This window comes from Protopterus annectens, chromosome 1.part1 (genome assembly GCF_019279795.1).
Source record: "Protopterus annectens isolate FY-2018-M chromosome 1.part1, PAN1.0, whole genome shotgun sequence".
Lineage (NCBI taxonomy): Eukaryota > Metazoa > Chordata > Ceratodontiformes > Protopteridae > Protopterus > Protopterus annectens.
The window spans coordinates 1,874,844,095-1,874,864,394 of record NC_056726.1 but is presented as its reverse complement, the minus strand read 5'-3'; the positions used below and the strand labels follow the sequence as shown (position 1 = coordinate 1,874,864,394).

Here is a 20,300-nt window from a genome sequence, read left to right as displayed (position 1 = left end):
AGTACTAATTCAGCAAAAAACTGGTACTGCCACACCAGATCATTCATCAGACAGCAGCAGGGGTAAGTCACTTTTATTTACCCCTTTGAGGAGTAATACATACCTGTCACTGTCCCTAACTTCACAGACCTTTCCTGATTTTCTCATGCTTATAATTTGTCCTCCGTAAAAAAAGTTTGATTTGCTGGTAAATCACTTAGGATTACAAACGGTCAATAAATCCAGACATTGGCGATTATACTTATTGTCCAAAAATACATGTTGATGCAAAAGTTTTATTCTGGTAACTTTTTAGGTGAATAAGCGTAACAATTAAAATATGTTTCTGATTTTGAGCATTTATTCTACTATTATGTTGGCATTGCATTGAGTTCTTCAGCAAAGAAGTTGAGAGTTATAGTATCTGGTGTTCTGCCAGCATTTATAAAACTCCCAGAAACTGAGAACCATCCCTGATGATCGGAAGCATCAACTATCTTAAAATCCAAAGTTTGTACTGAGATAAGTCACTCTGGGCTGCTGATCTCTCTAGATCTTACCTTGCTCATATTCATTATCACATTTATCTTTGCAGGGTCATATCACAGCCCTGTTCAGGTTAAAGAGCATAATCAGAAAATGAATGCATTTTTCTTCCTCAATTTTCCCCAAACAGCAACAGCTTTTATGGGTCACCCACACAGTCAAGGATGATTAAGGAGGCCCCTGCAGTTACCAGTAAAAGACCTAAAAGCTGGCTATGTAGTTAGTTTTAGTGGAGAAAATGTCTAACAGCAGGATATAACTAAGCCAGGGGCACTATGTCAGTGGCAAAATATTTAATGAAATTGTGATGCCTGTTACTTGATAAAACAATGTTATTATAACCAGAAATACTTTCAATTTTAAAGGAGACATAAATATGAGTTATTACCCACTTGGTTTATTAAGTATACAAGATTGTTGTACTAGTTTTTGTTAGTTTGTCAGACATGTTAGAAAATATCAGGATATGATAACCTGCTTTGGCTAGGGCCCCCCGGAACAGGAGGCCCCCAGCGACTGCAGGGTATGCTGGTTCCTAAAGCTGACTATGTCTGGACCTGGAGAAGGAATCACGCTTCTAATACTTTGTAAAAGTATGTACAAAGGACCAAGTAGCAGCTTCTTAAATACTTCTAGAATCCAACCCTTTACAAAAAGCCAAAAATGAAAATAAGGCCCTGGTATAGTGGGCCTTGACCCAGCCTGGAATAGTTTTGCTTTGGTGAGTATAACAAAATGTAAAAGCCTTAGACAACCATTTGGAAATGGTCTGTTTTGAAACAGATTGTTCCTTCTTCCAATCTTCATAAGAAATTAACAATTGATCTGAATATCTGAATGATTTGGTTCTGTCAAGACAGTCTCAGCGTGGTCTGTGGATATCCAAGGTAAGGAGTGTCCTTTCTTCCTCATGTTTAGGTTTAGGAAACAAAACTGGGAGATGGACAGGTTGGCTTTAAAACTGGATGTTGCCTTAATCATTTTCAATGATATGTAATTATGTCTAATTGGTAGTATTAGTATATATTCTGCTTTTGGAAGTTTATATGTTATTCCTTTGAAGGCTGTTGGGGCCGAGGTACCGGAATAAATTTTTATCCTGCATTCCTGTTTTGCCTGGTTTGTTCTACAACTTTTGCTTTGAATTGCTGTTGGTCTTCAAGAAAGGTAAATGGTAATGTTTGGTGAACGTATGAACTGAGCCTCCAGGTAGCAGCTTCTAGAATGTCTCTGGTAGGAACACCTCTGAAAAAGGCTGTAGAAAGTAGATGCAGCCCTGGTGGAATGAGATCTGATCCCCTGGGGGATAGTTTTACCATGGTGCATATAGCAGAAACGAATACAATAGCTTATCCATTTGGAAATAATCTGCTTTGAAATAGCCTTTCCCTCTTCCCCTGCAGCAAATGCCACCAGTAGTTGATTAGATTTCTTAGAGATTTTGTCCTGTTTAAGTAAAATCTAAGCTGTCTGTGTACATCCAATGAATGCAGAATCCGCTCACCCTTGTTCTGTGGATTGGGAAAGAAAGTTAGCAAATGAATGGTTTGATTAAGAGCCACACTGGATACCACCTTAGGCATGAAGGATGGATTGGTCCTGAGAGACACCCTGTCCGCATGAAAAATAATGAAAGGCTCCACTGCCATAAGAGCCTGTAATTCAGAAATCCTTCTAGCTGAAGTGACTGCTAAAAGGAAAGCTGTTTTCCAAGAGAGAAATTTAAGTCAGCAGTAGCAGCTGGCTCAAAAGGAGGAAGAGTAAGTTTTTCCAAAACAAAGTTGAGGTCCCAGGCAGGGGATGGAGCTCTCCTGGGTGGTCTTACATTTTTGGCCCCTCTGAGATACTGCTTTACCAGAGGATGAGAGAAGAGGGGAGGCTCTGTGTTGAAATGAGCTGAAATGGCTGAGGCATGGATTTTTATGGAAGAGAAGGACAGGCCCTTGTAAAGCATCTCAGTTAAGTATTGTAAAATCTGAGGAATACTGGGCACTGCTGTGCTTATCCCTTGTGATTGATTCCAGGCACAAAAGCTTTTTCATTTGTCAGCATAAGATTTTCTAGTACTAGGCCTTCTTGCCTCCAAAATGACATCCATCACAGGTTTGCTGAGGGATGCTAAGGGTGAATTTAAGTGATTAGCCACGCTGCAAGATTCAAAGTTTGGAGCGGAGTGTGCAGAATTTGGTTGTTATGCTGAGACAGTAAATAAGGTGTCTGAGGCAGGTGGAAGGTGTGACACATTGCGCAGGAATGGGTACCAATGTTGGCGAGGCCAGCCTGGAGCAATCAAAATCATTTTTGGTTTGTCCTGCTTGACTTTTAGAAGAACTTTGGAGAGAAGAGGCAGAGGGGGAAAGGCATAGACCAACAGGTTTTTCCAGCTGAATGATACAGCACCCACTTTCCAGGATTTTTTGTGATGAATTCTTGCGCAAAATTTGTCCAACTGATAGTTCTGGGGTGAAGCAAAAAGATCTATGTCTGGACTCCCCCACTTGCATGTCAACATGTTGAAAATCCATGGTTCCAGTTTCCATTCGTGCGGGTTCATGAGATTTCTGCTTAGTTCGTCTGCCAGAGTATTCAGCTTTCCTGGCAGGAATTGAGCTTGTAGCTGTATTTGTTAAGTCAAGGCAGTGTTCCATAATGACATGACTAGTCTGCAAAGGGGGTAGGAGTGTGTACCTCCTTGCTTGTTTATGTACCACATAATTGTGGTGTTGTCTGTCTGTCACTAATTGTCCTGGATGAAGATAGTCCTTGAAAGCTGTCAATGCATTCTGTACAGCTAGCATCTCTTTTTGGTTGATATGAAGGTGCATTTGATTTGTGCTCCATTTGACCTGAATGCACTTCCCTGCCAGATGAGCCCGCCAAGCATAGTATGATGCGTCTGTAGTTAGAGTTTGGGCGGCAGGGGGTGGAGTGAATGGCAGTCCCTTGTTTTGGTGGCAGGCCTCTGCCCACCATAGGAACTCTAGCTGCAGGCAAGGTATGATAGGAATCGTTTCCAGGCTGTGACAGTGTTGACTTCATATACTTTTTAAGTACCACTGAAGCTTCCTCATATGCAGTCTGGCATATGGAATTAGAAGAATGCAGGAGGCCATGAACCCCAAGACTTGCAGATATAGCAGGGTTTTTGTGGCCACCTGTTTGAAGTAAGTTACCAAATGAATTTGCTTTTCTGGTGTAAGGTAAGCCATCTGGGCAGTTGTATTCAAGATTGCACCCAGGAATGTAATTTTTTGAGAGGGTACCAGTTGTGATTTATTTTTGTTTATAGTGTACCCTAGACAAGTTAGAACCCTTTTTTACAAATGCCAGATGGTTTAGAAGAATGTCCCTGTTTTCTGCCTGAATTAGACAATCGTCCAGATATGGATATATTTGAATGTTTCTTTGTCAGCAAAATGCAATTACTGGAGCCAGGCATTTTGTGAAGACCCTGGGTGCAGTAGATAGCCAAAGGGCAGTGCAGACAACTGGCAATGCAAGTAGCCTGCATTGAAGCAGAGGTATCTTCTGCAAGATTCCCTGAATGGGATATGCAGGTAAGCCTCTTTTAAGTCTAGAGTTACCAACCAGGCATCTTTGCCTAGCATAGGAAGTAACTGTTGAAGAGTCAGCATCTTGAATTTTGGAATGTCCAGAAATATGTTTAGAGTAGATAAGTCCAGAATTGGATGCCTTGATTTGTCTTTTCTGGGTACCAGGAAAAGTCTTGAATAGAAACCTTGTCCCTTTTCCTCTTCTGGTACCGGTTGAATAGGCCCCATGTTCATGAGGGACAGTACTTGTTTCTGGGCCTCTGCCCACTGATTTGGGGGCAGGTCTGGCCATCCGTTTAGGACTGGCAACGTGTGGAAATGAAATCTGTATCCCTGGGATACTATATTTAAAACCCATTTGTCCTGGGTTATAAGTTGCCAGTTTCTTGCATGAAGTGCCGGTTCCCCCCCCCAAAGGGGCGGCCAAAAGGTAAGTGCTTGGTAAGTGTAAAGGGAAGTCATTGAGACTGCTTACCATAGAAAGGTGCCTTGTTGTTTCCAGATTTGGAGGAGGAGGCACCCCATTGTCTTGTTCTAAAAGTCCCTTGTGACTGAAACCTGGAGCCTTTGGAATGTCTGGGTTTGACATGAGTGGCTCTCGAAGGAAGAAAGGACCAGTTCTTAGTAGGCCAGTGCCTACTAAATCTTGGAGATTGCACTTGTAAGAAATCTTTCACAGTTTGCATAGATTTAGCTTTATCTTCCACCTTTTTTTAAAACTTCTTCAGCTTTATTACCAAAGAGACGGTCCTGTTGTAAAGGAGCATCCAACAATTTTGCTTTAACACGATCAGGCAAAGTTTACTCTTTGAGCCAAGCATGCCTTCTTAGCACAGACCCAGTTACAGCAGCCCTGCAAGAGGCCTCCAAAGAATCAAAACCACATTGCAAAGTATGTTTTCCAACTTGTTCAGCTGAATGCAATAAATCCTGTAAATCTTTATTTTCCACACAGTCAGAAATTAACATCATATTCTGTCTAACTTGTCCCATGATATGCTGTTGATATTTAAGCATATGAAATTTACAGTTTAAAGCCCTGATTGCCAAGGTTGCAGAAGTGTAAACCTTCTTACCCCATCTATCCAACGCCCTGGAATCTCTATCCGAAGGGGTAGGATTTTTAGCAGTAGCGGCCTTAATGCCCTTGGGACCCTGAGAAATAGTTTCAGGATCTGCAATAGGATTTTTGAAAAGGAATTTGTGGGAGTCAGGAACCCTGTAGTATCTGTCTGGCTTACAAGGAGCCGGAGGCAGAGAATCAGGAGCCATACTAGATTCTGAAAAAACATCAACAACAATGTCTAGAACAGGAGGTATAGCCAAAGGCCTATGCTGAGGAAGAAGAAGAAAATCCCTAAGTCTCTTTTTAGATTTAGATTAGGCGTCGGTTTTTTAGACATAGATTTTGATTTTGGCCTTAGCTTTGAAGATGGCGTTGGTCTAATATACAAATCTGTAGGCCTAAAAACACCCTCAGAAGCCGGTGCCTGCACAGCGGCTCCAGACCCATCTAAGGTAGAGACATCCCCGGGTTCCATAAATGAAGCATCTCGCTGCATACCGGACTCTGAATGGGTCTCAGTAGAGGCCTGCATATCAGAAGTAGCAGGTATCAGGGGCTGCGAAAGTGCCTGAGTACCAGCGAACTGGCGACTGGCTTAGGAGAAGCTTCGTCGTCAGTTTTGGACCTCGACGACCTGTCTATGTCTTTTTCTTTGCGTTTTTTAGGTATTCCGGTAGTCGGATTGCTAACTGATGACATTTCTGGATAATTAAACCATGAGCCAAAATATTTAGAAGCAAAAATATACCGACGTTTAATAGTGTGCTGATTAAATTTAGCACAAAACTGACAGCAAGGCACGTCGTGGTCAGGGCCTAGGCAAGGAATACAGTAAAAATGAAAATCCTTATGAGGTATTTGCTTCCCACAAGTAATGGAATTATTAACTTTTAATAACATCGGTAAGGAGCAAGAAAAAGCTTCCCCAACGGAGTACTTAGATTTTTAGTTGCAGACTTCGGTTCTGAAACTCGAAAACAAAAATTTCAGGAGTCGGCCGACCGGCACTTATGAACTGCTTCTGCTTCAGGCACCGCACGGCAAGAAAGACTGATGTAATGGCATCGGCTGCATGTTTTATACTCTTGATAACCTGACGTCATGGAAGAAGGGACAGCAACCAACGCAGGACCCAAGACTTTGTTAATCAGGCCGACTGAGGGCAACCTGCCAGCAGATTACCCAAATGTAATGACTGCAACAATGAAACACGAAGAACATCTGGTTTTAACACTCTTTGGGACAGCATGTGATTAAGAGCCAGTGGAAATAGAACAGTCTGGTCTGAAGGAAGAGAAATATCCCCCTGGAAAGGAGGAATTTCCTCTCACTGCCATCTGTAACCTTGTTGAAGATTTTCAGAACCCATTTGTCTGAAACTATCTGTTGTCAAAGTGAAAAATGGAGATTCATACTTTAGAACACTATACCAGCCTCACAAACATAAAATAAACACAACTTATCCATGCAAAAAAATATTTCTACTTTTTAATCTGACAGAAAAAAACAAGAGTCTCATCTAAAACCACGTTACAGTCTTAAAATGATCCATTAAAACTCAACACTCCTAGCTTTAAAATAACTTTCCTAAAGAGGAAAGTCATAAAACATTATCAAAATTAAGAAAATGGAAGCTTCCAAAATATTTTTGGTAGGAACTCCTCTGAGGAAAGCTGCAGAGGTAGCTGTGGCCCTTGTGGAGTGAGATCTGATGCCTGTAGGTACAGTTTTGCCATGAAAAGAATAGCAAAAGCGTATGCAGTGGGCTATCCATTTTGAGATGGTCTGTTTGGAAATTGGCTTTCCTTGAGCTCCTACAGCATAGGGCACAAAGAGCTGTTCTGATTTTCTGAAAGGCTTTGTTCTGTCCAGATAATAACAGAGTTGTCTGTGGATGTCCAAGGAATGTAGTAATCTCTCCCCTTTGTTTTGAGGATTAGGATAAAAGGTAGGTAAGTGTATGGCCTGATTCAAAGCTACCCTGGATACCACTTTAGGCATAAAGGACGGGTTGGTTCGTAAGGAAACTCTGTCCTGATGGAAGATGATAAAAGGCTGCACAGCCATGAGAGCTTGTAGTTCTGAAACTCTACGAGCTGAGGTAATAGCCAGAAGGAAAACTGTTTTCCAGGACAAATATTGCAAATCTGATGAGGCAGCTGGCTCAAAGGGAGGCAAGGTCAGTTTTTCCAGAATTAAATTGAGATCCCAAGCAGGTATTGGTTGTTTCCTTGGGGGTCTTAGATTCTTAGCCCATCTGAGGAACTGTCTTAAGAGAGGGTGAGAGAATAAGGTGGATCAGTGTTGTATTCTGCAGAAATGTCTGAGGCATGGATTTTAATGGAGGAGAATGAAAGTCCACTGCTTAGCAGCTCAGCTAGATACTGTAGGATTTGAGGTAAATTCAGTTTTCCAGGATCCTGGCCCTTTTTCTCATTCCAGACACAAAACCGTTTCCATTTTGCGGTGTAAGCTTTTCTAGTTGACGGCCTTCTGGCCTCCAAAATGACATCCTGCACCTCCTTGGAGAGTAGGGTCTGTTGTGATGCTAAGGAATCTTCCATGCGGCTAGATTGAGTGCTTTTAGCTGGCTGTGAAGAGTTTTGAAGCTGTGCTGAGTCAGGAGAAGAGGCATTAGAGGCAGGGTCCATGGTGGGGAATGCATCAGGCTCCTCAGGAGTGGGTACCAGTGTTGTCTTGGCCAGTCCGGAGCAATGAGAATCATCTTTGGTCTGTCTGCTCTGGTTTTCAATAGAACTTTGGGCAGCAGACGAAGAGGTGGGAAGGCATAAACTGTTATTGATGTCCAACTGAAAGAGAGAGCGTCCACTCTCCAGGCCTTTGGATGGAAAATCCTTGAGCAGAATTTTGTCAATTGGTGATTTTTGTGGGAGGCAAAGAGATCCATGTCTGGCCTTCTCCATGCTTGGATTATTTCTGTCAACACTTTTGGATGCAACTTCCATTCGTGTGGATCTGTCATATTTCTGCTTAGGCTGTCTGCCAGCGTGTTTTCCTTGCCTGGCAAGTACTGTGCTTGTAGTTCAATTTGTAAGTCCATGGCCAGTCTGCATAGGGGGTATGAATGTGTTCCTCCCTGTTTGTTTATGTACCACATAACTGTGGTGTTATCCGTTCTTATCAATAGTTGACCTGGTTGCAGAAGGTCCTTGAAAGCTATAATAGCATTTATTACTGCTAGCATTTCCTTTTGATTGATGTGAAGGTGCTTTTCTTTTTGGGACCATTTGCCCTGAATGCACCGATCTGTTATGTGCGCCCCCCAGGCGTAGTCCGAGGCGTCTGTTGTGATGACTTGATTTGCTTGAGGCTTGCTGAATGGAAGACCTGTGTTTGTTTGGCATGCTTGAGCCCACCACAGAAATTCCTTTTGTAGACATGGAATTAGTGGTATTATTGTTTCCAAACTGTGGCTGTGTTGAGACCATAGGTTTTTCAGGTACCATTGAAGTTTCCTCATATGCAGCTTTGCACATGGGATTAGTAAGATGCAAGATGCCATGTATCCCAGAGCCTGCAGGATTTTCCTTGCAGTCAGCCTGGTGTAATTTGCTAGTGCTCTGAAGTATTGAGTTAGTTGCCCCTGCTTCTCTGGTGTGAGGTAGGCCATCTGGGTGTTTGTGTCCAAGTTGGCACCCAGGAAAATTATCTTTCGAGAGGGTATTAGCCTTGATTTCTTTTTGTTGACTGTGTATCCCAGAGAGTTCAACAACATTATTACATAAGCCAGATGTTTCAGAAGAATGTGCTTGCTGTCCGCTTGGATCAGGCAGTCATCCAAATAGGGGTATATCTGTATCCCTTGAAGTCTGCAGCAGGCAATTACTGATGCCAGGCATTTCGTGAATACTCTGGGCACAGTAGATAAGCCAAAGGGCAATGCAGAGAATTGATAATGGGTTGAACCTACAAGAAATCTGAGGTATCTTCTGCAATTTTGTCTGATTGGGACATGCAGGTATGCCTCCTTGCCCAGCATGGGAAGAAGCTGCTGTAGAGTGAGCATCTTGAATTTTGGTACGAGTAGAAATGTGTTTAGGATGGATAGGTCCAAAATAGGTCTCCAATCTTTTCCCTTCCTTGGTACCAGGAATAGCCTGGAATAAAAACCTTGACCTTGTTCGTGCGTAGGTACCTCTTGAATAGCTTTCATGTCTATGAGATCTGTAATTTGCCTTTGTGCCTCTGCCCTTTGATTGTGTGGCAGGTTTGGCATGCCTCTGATTTTTGGAAGGGTGTGAAAATGGAATCTGTAGCCTCTGTTTATAATGTCCAGGATCCATTTGTCTTGTGACAATATGCCAATTTTTTGAAAATAATGCCAGCTTTCCTCCTAAGGGGGCTGCCATTTGAGTCTTGCTTGGCATGCAAAGGGGAAAGTCATTGGGCTTGCTTTCTGAATGATTGCGAGTTATCCTCACCACCTCTCTGTGTAGGAGCTTGCCATTGTCTGCCTCTAAACGATCCTTGGGATTGTCCTCTGCCCCTCGGGCACCTGTATCTGCCTCTTTGGGGTCTGTCCGTGGCTGGAAAGGACCAATTTTTGGAAGGCCAATTTCTACTGAAACGTGGGCGTTGTACCTGTAGAAAATCTTTCACAGTTTGCATTGATTTAGCCTTTTCCTCCATTTTCCTTTATACCTCCTCAGCATTAGCACCAAATAATACATCCTTTTGTAGAGGAGCATCTAGTAATTTAGCTTTGACATGATCAGGCAAGGTTTGTTCCTTGAGCCAGGCATGTCTACGTATGACTGATCCTGTAACAGCAGCTCTACATGAGGCCTCTAGAGCATCAAAACCACATTGCAAGGTATGCTTACCCACTTGTTCTGCACTATGCATCAAATCCTGCAACTCCTTCAAGTCTGGTTGTTCAGGTTGTGACATTTTACTTTTCAATTGTGATTAACAAAAACTGTTGGTATTTTAGCATATGGAACTGACAGTTTAAGGCCCTCATGGTTAAGATAGCCGAGGTATATACCTTTTTTCCCCACCTTTCTAAGGATCTGGAATCTCTCTCGGAAGGTAATGGATTTTTAGCAGTGGAGGCCTTAATTCCCTTGGGACCCTGTGAGATGGTTTCTGGGTCAGCAGCATGGCTTTTGTATAGAAATTGGTGTGAGTCAGGAACCCTGTAGTACCTGTCAGGCTTAACTGGGGCTGGAGGCAGAGAGTCCGGGTTAAGGCAGGCCTCCGAGTAAACATCATCTAGGATGTCCAAGACAGGAGGTATAGCCAGAGGCCTGTGCTGAGGTAGCAAGAGAAATTCCTAAGCCTTTTCTTGGAATCTGAATAATCTTGGCCTTCCCAGTGGAAGTGTTCCCTTAAGGTATGCAAAGTTTCCCCAAATGAGTAATCCTCTGGGGGGGGATACAGAAGGAATGGACTCCTCTGCATCAGAGTCTTCAAAAGGGGAGTAAGAACGTTCCTGATCATCAGAGTGCTCTGAAATAATGGAGCCCTGATCAGAGGAGGGGGATTCTTCCTCCACTCTGGGCCTTTTGTCCAGTGGGGGTTGAGAACCCCTGATAAGAGTAATTAAATCCTCAGCCATTTTAAGCATCTGTTTTTTAGGCATGGGGCCTGGAGATGAGCCCTGTGTAACTTGTCTCTTAGAGTGCATGGCTGCTTTAGACTTAGTGAAAGCCTTGATGGAAAAAGAAGAGGAAGGTCTGAAGACACTTTGAGTGGAGGTAGACCTGTCTACATTTTGAGGTTCAATGCCAAGAGTGGCTTCGGTATCTGTAGTCGGGGTGTGGGCCAAGGAGCCTGCGACTGGCACAGGAGACACCGCCAATGAAGTGTCGCCGGTAGTCAGGAGCTGCGAGGGCTCGCTGAGAACCGGACCATTTGTAGTCGGCTTTGGCGTGGTGTCGGTAGAGGCCGCGGACCTCGTGTGTCGGTCCTTATCTTTGCATTTTTTAGACAGAACTGGAGTCGGAGTATCCGATGACATAATATAGTTAAATGTTTTTCCAAAATAATGCTGGGCGAACTCCGCCCGACGCTTAATGGTGCGTTTGTTGAATGTAGCACAAAAGCGACAGACCGAGACGTCGGGGTCTGGGCCTAAACAAGGTATACAGAGGGAATGGAAATCCTTATGCGGTATTTGCTTCCCACATGAAATACAATTATCAACTTTGTCTGACATCGGTCTGTGGCAAGAAAAGTTTACCCAACAGGGTACTTAGCTTTCAAGAAGACTTCGGTTTCAAAATTTTCGTAATTTCAGGAGCTGGCCGACCGGCACTTGCGAACTGCTTCTGCTTCGGGCACCACGCGGCAAGAAAGACTGAAGAAAATGGTGTCGGCTGGTTCCTTTATACCCCTGTCGCACTGACGTCAGGGAAGAAGCGACGACAACCGACGCCAGACCTAGACTTTGGAATTCGGCCGACCGAGGACCCGCCTGACGGCAGGAGAACCCATCTGTTATGACTGCAGCTGTATGCACGATGAACATCCGCATACTCTTCTGAGGCAGTAAAGTTCAAAAGGACTTCACGCCTAAATTGTCTTTTAGTCAGTTCAGCTTGAGCTGCCTGACAATTTGGGTGAATGGAAGGTGCACTGAAGCTTTGGAAGCTGGCCAGCTGTTATATCATTGGCAAGATTTAACCCGTAATACAACAGTTATCAATATATGAGCATCTAAGCATTCTAACACTTTAGGTTAAACACAAAACATTTTTTTCTTGGGGTCTTCAGCTCGACTGTAAAATAAAAAATGCTCTTTCACTTTTTCTCTGTTAGTAGTTTGTTCAACGCATAAATCTTATCAAATGTCTGTTGCTATAATACAATGAAATTCTCGGCATTCTATCATCATTCATTAGCGTAAATGTAAAACCTCATCTTCCCACAATAAACTACATCTGCACAGCTAACCAAGTCATGTTGTCTTAAATCACATTTGATGACCCCTTCCTCAACTCAGAATAAAAAAATCACACATCTCTCATCAGCAAAACACACATCTAACAATACAAAGTGCAAAAACGGAGGGCATGTGCATATGTATGTTGGGAAAAGAAACTAAGAAAGGACTTGAGAAGAATGACCAAGGAGGCAGAAAAGTGGAAGAGGAGAGGCTCCATGTAGATAAAGGCAAAGTTCTGCCCTTGTAATTAAACTGTGGTGTGAAGTATCAGTTGGAGAGGTGTGGAATGATGTCACAATATCAGTAAAATGGAATGGGTGATGTGAATCACACTTGGACTGGACCACCAGGCACACAATGAGAGAGCTGTAAATAGAATGCAGGGGCGCATTTTCTGTGACACAGATTCCAGAGTCAATGGGTTAAGGATTCTGCTCTACAGTACCTGGGCAGAGTACACCTTGAGTATTGTTTGCAGTTCTGGAGGCAATACAAGGAAAAGGACATCAGGCTGCTGGAGAGAGTCCAGAAGAAAGTCACCAGAATGGTTCATAGGTGAGGGGGTGGGGCATGAGTAGAAGAGTACAGTTTTTCTCACTAGGGACAGAGATCAGAAGAGACAAGCGATGCAATATGTGTAACACAGCATTAAGTCAGGGACATTTAAAGGCACAGAAGTGGGGGAGGGAAGCAGGGGGCAAATGCAACAAAACGCGGGGACCAATTACTCCATGTGTCTCAAAGTATTATTTGTCAAGGAGTAGGTTGTTGACTCATGAAATGAACTATCAGAATGGGTGATACAGAAAACATCCAAAGAGGCATTCATAAGGGCAAGAAAACATAGAGAAGAAGCACACAGAGACAGAGGGGAGGTAGAATGTTAAATGCACCTGAAATACAGTCATGCTCTGCCTTTGACTTCAAGTAAATATAAATGCAAATGAGAGAGACGCTCAAATTCTTAGGAACATGACTTAAGAATTAAGCAACTCAAGTGGATGGGGGTTGAAGGAATACGGTTCATATTATCATAAACATCAAAACAGACTATATACTGTAAAATGGAAAATAAGCAATTTAAAATAGTACATTCTATACAGCTTTGCAAAATGAGAACTCAATTAAAGTTTAACAAAGTCATTATTTTTAATATCAGTTCACTAAACATTTGAGTGAGTACCTTGACTTCTATAGGGTCTACAACAACTTTCTGGACCACTTTCTCATCAGGCTTTTCTTGAATCTTCGGTTCTTTTACTACGCTGCACACCTCTACTTCTTTAAAAGAAGTTGGAGGCAAGACACCTGCCTCATCTGAGTGACTCTGAGCAATCACTGGGGCAGAGGTGGGTCGCAAACTTCGATCTGGGGTTACAGTCACTGCAGCTGAAAGAAAAACAGATTACCTGATAAGCATGCCAACTGTGTTTCTCTAAGACATCTTTCACTGCCATCATCCTTGAAAGGATCATCTTACTGGGAAGTGATAACTAGAAAGAAAACTGTAGTTCATGTTAACAATGAAAAAAACAAGGATTAAATCAATATGAATTCAATGCCAACTACAAAAGCCTCCAGATCTGTCCATATAGCCAGACTAAAAGTATGCTGTTGATTTAGTTAAAGCCTACAAAAATATACACACAAATACATAATGAAATGACTCTGGTAAAACAACAATCATTCTAAAATAAAATTAACTTGTCTCGCTATAAAAGAGAAAATTCTAGGAACAGCTAAGAAGGAACACACAAAAGGAGATTCTGGAGGAGAAATATGATGAATTTATGCTCATCTCTCAAAAGGAATACACACTGGCCCAATAAGCAAACCTCAAAACCATTCAAAGCACTTATATAAACTCAGTAATTAGTAAGAGTGTATATTACTACTTCCCAGGTAGTTACTTCAAAATATGTTGGTAGCTAAACATTGATGACAAAGGACACTGAGTCTGCAGTACCCATTATAACATATACCCCCAAATGCTGAGACTGCACATCTTCAGCTTTCCCCTAACAAAACTCCAGACATAAAATAAAAAGCATAGAACATCTCATCTTAAATTTTATTCATCAACTTCTAAAGTTGACAATAATTCAATTGATGAACCTGGCACTGGTACATTCAGGCAGGGAAGAGAGACAGCAGTGAAGAGGTGTTGCCCATTTGCCTCCCCCCACCTGGGGGGGGGGGTGTCTGTCACACAACCAAGGCACCTGGAGTGGTGCGACTTCCCTGGGGGAGACTACAGAAATCGCTGCTTGTGCCTCACAGAACGGGAGCAGGCTGCCTGACAGGACACACTCCTTGTGAAATTGAGGGGAGACGCACTTTGCTACAGCCCACTGGAACAAATGGGCAGAAGGGGGTACAGAATCGAGAGTCAGTCGGCAAGAATAGGAAAATAAAGTACAGCTGAGTAAATAAACTTACTATAACAGATGTTCTAATAGATCACTGCTGTAGCTGCTTAAGCTGTGTGGGTTCTGACCTCCGCAAGATATGACCACCAGCCAGCTTTCAAATCTTCAGAGCACTTTCTATGTGCCATGAAGTACAGTTGTGTACACTTACCATAAATGTAGATGTTCGAGTGTATTCACTGTTGCAGTCATCACACTTGGGTTATCCTGCCAAGGGTAGCCATCAGTCAGCCTGAATACCAGAGGCTTAGTATTTCTGCGTCGGTTGCTGTCGTTCCAGTACTGACATCAGGTCTTCAGTGGTATAAAACAGGCAGCCAATGCCATTACATCAGTTTTTCTTGCACCAGCTGTTAGGAGCCCCCAAATAGGGAGCTAGGTTATGGTGGAAGAACACCACCAGTAGAAAGTAAATACCAAAAAATTCCTTGTAAAGAGTGAGGGAGAGAGGGAGAGACAAGGGGGGATGGAGAGTGGGAAACCAAGACTGCAACAGTGAATACACTCGAACATCTACATTTATAGTAAGTGTAGAAAACTGTACTATGTTCTTCGTGTTTCATCATTGCAGTCATCACACTTGGGTTGATTCCCAAAGCTGAAGAAAAGGGTGGAGGCAGTCAAGAAGACTGGGGGCTGGCTAGGATGCCCTGCAAAACTACAGTTGCAAAACCTGCCCTGGATTTGGAGAAGATAGGCAGGTGGTAATGCTTTGTGAAGGTATGAACAGAAGTCCATGTTCCAGCCTCCAGGATGTCCTTGGTGGGGACCCCTCTGAGAAAAGCTGCAGAGGTGGCGGTTGCCATGGTGGAATGGGTCCTGGCCCCCTTAGGGGCAGTTTCCCATGGTGTTTGTAGCAGAAATTGATGCAGTGTGCTATCCATTTGGGGATTGATTGTTTGGATAGAGCCTTGCCTTCTGCCCCTGCTGCAAAGCTGACTAGCAATTGGTCAGTTTTCCCAAAAGATTAAGTCCTATCCAGGTAGAATCTGAGCTGTCTGTGCACATCTAGAGAATGCAGAATTCTTTCCCCCTTGTTTTGTGGGTTAGGGAAAATAGTGGGCAAATGAAATGATTGGTCGAGAGCCACATTGGACACCACTTTAGGCATGAAAGTTGGGTTAGTCCTGAGGAAGACTCTGTCAACAAGGAAAATGATGAAGGGCAAACTCTTCTAGCTGAAGTGATGGCCAGAAGCAAGGTTGTTTTCCGAGAGGGGAATTTTAACTCTGCTGAACCTGCAGGCTCAAAGGAGGGTAGGGTGAGCTTTTCCAACACAAAATTAAGCTCCCAAGTTGGGGTAGGAGTTCTTCTGGGTGGTCTTAAATTGCTAGCCTCTCTTAGGAACTGTTTGATGAGAGGGTGTGAGAAGAGAGGTGGCTATATGTTGTAATGAGCAGAGATGGCAGAGGCATGAATTTTAACAGAAGACAAGGATAGGCCCCTGTGTAGGTCTGCTAGGTTATACAGGATGAGAGGTAGGGAGGGCTGTGCTGTTTCAGCTCCTTTAGCCTGGATCCAGGTGCAAAACCTTTTCCAATCGTCAGCATAGGATTTTCTAGTGCTGGGGCATCTGGCCTCACGTATAATATCCAGGACTTGTTTGCTTAGGCTGTTAGCTAGAGGAGAGGTCAGGGTATAAGCCAGGCAGCCAGGTTCAGGGTCTGCAATTGCGGATGCATGAATTCTCCATTCGTCTGAGTCAGGGGAGTTGGGGTCTGAGGTAGGTGCCATGGTAGCAGGGGTGACAGGCTGCGCAGCAGTGGGTACCAACACTGGCATGGCCAGACTGGGGCAATCAAGATTGCCCTTGTTTTTTCCTCCCTTATTTTGAGAAGTACCCTTGAAATTAGTGGTATAGGAGGAAATGCATAGATCGAGATGTTTACCCATTGGAAGTTTAGAGCAGGCTTTGCTGTGAGGTTCCCTGGTGCAGAATTTGCTGAGCTGGTGATTGTAGTGGGAGGCAAAGAGGTCCACCTTCGAGGTGCCCCATTTCTGGGTTACAAGGGTGAAGGTTCTATGGTCTAGCTGCCACTCATGTGGGTCTAGCAGGTTTCTGCTTAAGGTGTCTGCCAGAGAGTTTAGGGAGCCTGGCAGGAATTGTGCTAGCAGGTGTATTTGCAAGCCTGAAGCCGTGTGCCAAAGGGTCATGGCGAACCTGTAGAGAGGATGACAGTGAGTTCCACCCTGCTTGTTGATATACCACATCACTGTGTGGTGTTCTGTTTTGATCATTAGAGGCCCCGGGGAGAGTAGGGGTCTGAAAGCTGTCACAGCATTTTTTTGGTTGATGTGCAGATGTATTTGATTTGGGCTCCAATGACCCAGAATGCACCTGCCGTCCAGGTGTGCACCCCAGGTATAATCTGATGCGTCTGTGGTGAACGTCTGGGTGGCATGGGGTTGTGAGAAGGGAAGACCCCCTGTTGTGGTTGCATGCTGCTGCCCTTCAAAGAAAACCTTTCCTTAGACAGGGTATCATAGGATAGCTTCCAGGTCCTGGGAGTGTTGACACCAAAGGCTTTTTAAGTACCACTGTAGTTTCCTCATATGCAGTCTGGCATATGGAATGAGAAGAATGCAGGAGGCTATGAACCCTACAGCTTGCAGGATTTTCCTTACGGATAACTGGGTTCTGGTGGCTAGTTGAGAGAAGTAGCCTGTCAGGTACGCATTTTTCTGGAGTAAGGAATGTCATTCTGGGATGCTGTGTCCAGGCTTCCTCCCAGGAATACAACTTTTTGAGCGGGGACTAGTTTTGATTTATTTTCATTTATAATATACCCCAAGGTCAGTAGGTCCTTTACAAAGGTCAAGTGCTGTAAAAGCTTTTACTGAATGCCTGAATCAGGCAGTTGTCTAAGTAGGGGTAAATTTGAATATTTTTCTGTCTGCAATAAGCAATGGCTGGAGCCAGGCATTTTGTGAAAACTCTGGGAGCAGTGGATAAGCCAAAGGGAAGTGCAGAGAAATGAAAGAGCATATATCTTGCCCTGAAACGCAGATATTTCCTGCAAGATTTCCTGATTGGGATGTGTAGGTAAGCCACTTTTAGGTCTAGGGTGGCTAACCAAGCATCCTTGGAAAGCATAGAAAGAAGCTGCTGGAGGGTGAGCATTTTGAATTTTGGTATCACCAGAAAGTGTTTAGAATTGATAGATCAAGGATTGGGCACCAGGTGCCCTCTTTTCTGGGTACCAGGAAAAGCCTGGAAAATAACCTTGGCCTATCTGGTCTGCAGGAATAGGCTGTATTGCCCTCATGGAGAGCAGGGAATGGACTCGTTTTTTGGCCTCTGCCCATTGTTTTGGAGGAAGATCTGGGAACCCTTTTGGGGCTGGCAGAGTGTGGAAATAAAATTTGTATCCCTGGGAAACTATGTTGAGGATCCATCGGTCGTTGGTAATAGAGGCCCAGTTGTTTGCATGGGAGGAGATTTTCCTCCTAGGGGCACAAGCAGGTGGGCAGAGGTAAGGGGTGGAGGTGTAACATCACTGTGAGTTTGTTCCATAAGGGGGTGGCTTAGCACTCTGTTTTTGAAGTGGAGGAACTTCATTGCTTAGATATCTGCATTCCCTGGGACTGCTGTCTGGGAAGGGGGGGGGGGTGTCTGCTTCCCCTAAGTCTTGGCTGAGCTGGCCTGGAAGGGGCCGGAAAAGACCAGTGCTTGGATGGGCAATGCCTACTGAACCTTGGAGCCTGGACCTGTAAGAAATCTTTAACTGTCTGCATAGATTTAGCTTTTTCTTCCATCTTTTTAAAGACCTCTTCTGCCTTGGTGCCAAACAAATTGTCTTTGTTCAATGGTGCGTTCAATAGTTTTGATTTGACATGATCTGACAAGGTCTGTTCCTTAAGCCAAGCATGCCTCCTAAGTACAGAACCAGTGGCTGCTGCCCTGCAAGATGCTTCTAGAGCGTCAAAGACACATTGCAAGGTGTGTTTAGTAACTTGGCTTTCAGAAGGCATAAGCTCTTGTAGTGGCTTATTTTCTGCACAAGCAGGAAAGGTGGATATTTTTTGTTTGAAGAATTCCAAGGTATGTTGCTGGTATTTCAGCATGTGGAACTGACAATTTAGCGCTCTAATGGCAAGAGTTGCAGAGGTGTATACTTTTTTATCCCATCTGTCTACAGCTCGGGAATCCCTGTCTGAGGGGGTGGGATTCTTAGCTGTGGTTGCTTTAATTCCTTTAAGTTCTTGGGAGATGACCTCTGGGACAGCAGTAGGATTTTTGAAAAGAAATTTATGAGAGTCAGGGATTCTAATACCGGTCAGGTTTCTTGGGAGCAGGAGGAAGGGTGTCAGGAGTCAAACTGGATTCCATAAATACATGATCCACAACATCTAAGACAGGAGTAATGGCTAAAGGTCTGTGCTGTGGTAAATAGTACAGCTGTGTACCTACCATAAATGTAGATGTTGGAGTGTATTCACTGTTGCAGTCATTACAGTTGGGTTATCCTGCTGGCAGGCTACCCGCAGTCAGCCTGAATTCCAAAGTCCTGGTCCGGCGTCGGTTGCTGTCACCTCTTCCCTGACGTCAATGCACCAGGGGTATAAAAGATGCAGCAGACGCCATTTTCTTCAGTTTTTCTTGCCCCAGATGTCAGGTGCCCCCAAAAGGGTAGGCTAAAAATTATGCCAATAAAAAAGCATGCACTACCATAAACATTTCCTTCATCTACAAGCAAATACACCACGTAGGTTGTATAGAATAGAGTAGTAGAGATTAATCCCAGCAATGAAAGGGGGATGGTGGGAGGGTAACCCAGACTGCAACAGTGAATACACTCGAACATCTACATTTATGGTAGGTACACAACTGTACTATGTTCATCGTGTTTCACTGTTGCAGTCATTACAGTTGGGTAGAATCCCAAAGCTGAGGTTGGGTGGCTGGGCCTAAATAGAATTAGGAGTGGCTATGAGGCCCTGCAGAACTGCAGTGGCAAAGCCTGCTCTGGATTTAGAGTAAAGAGGTAGGTGGTAGTGCTTTGTGAAAGTGTGCACTGAAGTCCAAGTTGCAGCCTCCAAAATGTCCCTGGTTGGTACTCCTCTGAGGAAGGCTGCTGAATTGGCTGCTGCCCTGGTTGAATGTGGTCTAATGCCCTTAGGCACTGATTTGCCATGTTGTGAATAGCATAAACGAAAGCAGTGGCCTATCCATTTTGAAATAGTCTGATTTGAGATAGCCTTTCCTTGTGGTCCTGCAGCATATGCCACTAAGAGTTGCTCAGTCTTTCTGAAAGCTTTAGTTCCGTCCAAGTAGAAGCGTAGCTGTCTGTGTATGTCCAAAGAATGCAGAAGTCTCTCCCCCTTATTCTGTGGGTTTGGATAAAAGGTAGGCAAATGAATGGTTTGGTTAAGAGCCAAGCGGCACACTACCTTAGGCATAAATGTTGGGTTTGTCCTTAGAGAAACCCTGTCTGGATGGAATATTATAAAAGGTTCCCCAGCCATTAGTGCCTGTAACTCTGAGACTCTCCTAGCCGAAGTTATTGCTAGAAGCAGAGCTGTTTTCCACGATAAGAATTTTATCTCAGCTGTATTGGCTGGCTCAAAAAGAGGCAGTGTGAGGTTTTCCACAACAAAATTGAGGTCCCATGCAGGTATTGGCGTTCTCCTTGGAAGTCTTATGTTTTTGGCTCCTCTGAGGTACTGCCTTAGTAGTGGATGTGAAAAAATAGGTGGGGGTCTGTATTATAATGAGCTGAAATGGCAGAGGCATGGAGCTTAATAGATGAAAAGGATAGGCCTTTGTCCAGCATCTCAGTTAGGTATTGTAAAATCTGAGGAATATTTGGTACCAG

At 43.8% G+C, this 20,300-nt stretch overlaps 1 protein-coding gene across 11 annotated transcripts in view; it reads right to left on the bottom strand.

Annotated features, from left to right (window-relative positions):
- LOC122812836 (protein 4.1-like) overlaps positions 1-20,300 on the bottom strand; it is a gene marked incomplete at its 3' end in the record, with an annotated part of 3,376,257 nt that overhangs the window by 819,799 nt on the left and 2,536,158 nt on the right. For all 11 annotated transcript variants that reach the window (XM_044084885.1, XM_044084929.1, XM_044084895.1 and 8 more), the window contains 1 exon segment: positions 13,239-13,444. In XM_044084885.1, coding sequence (XP_043940820.1) covers positions 13,239-13,444 — 206 coding nt within the window.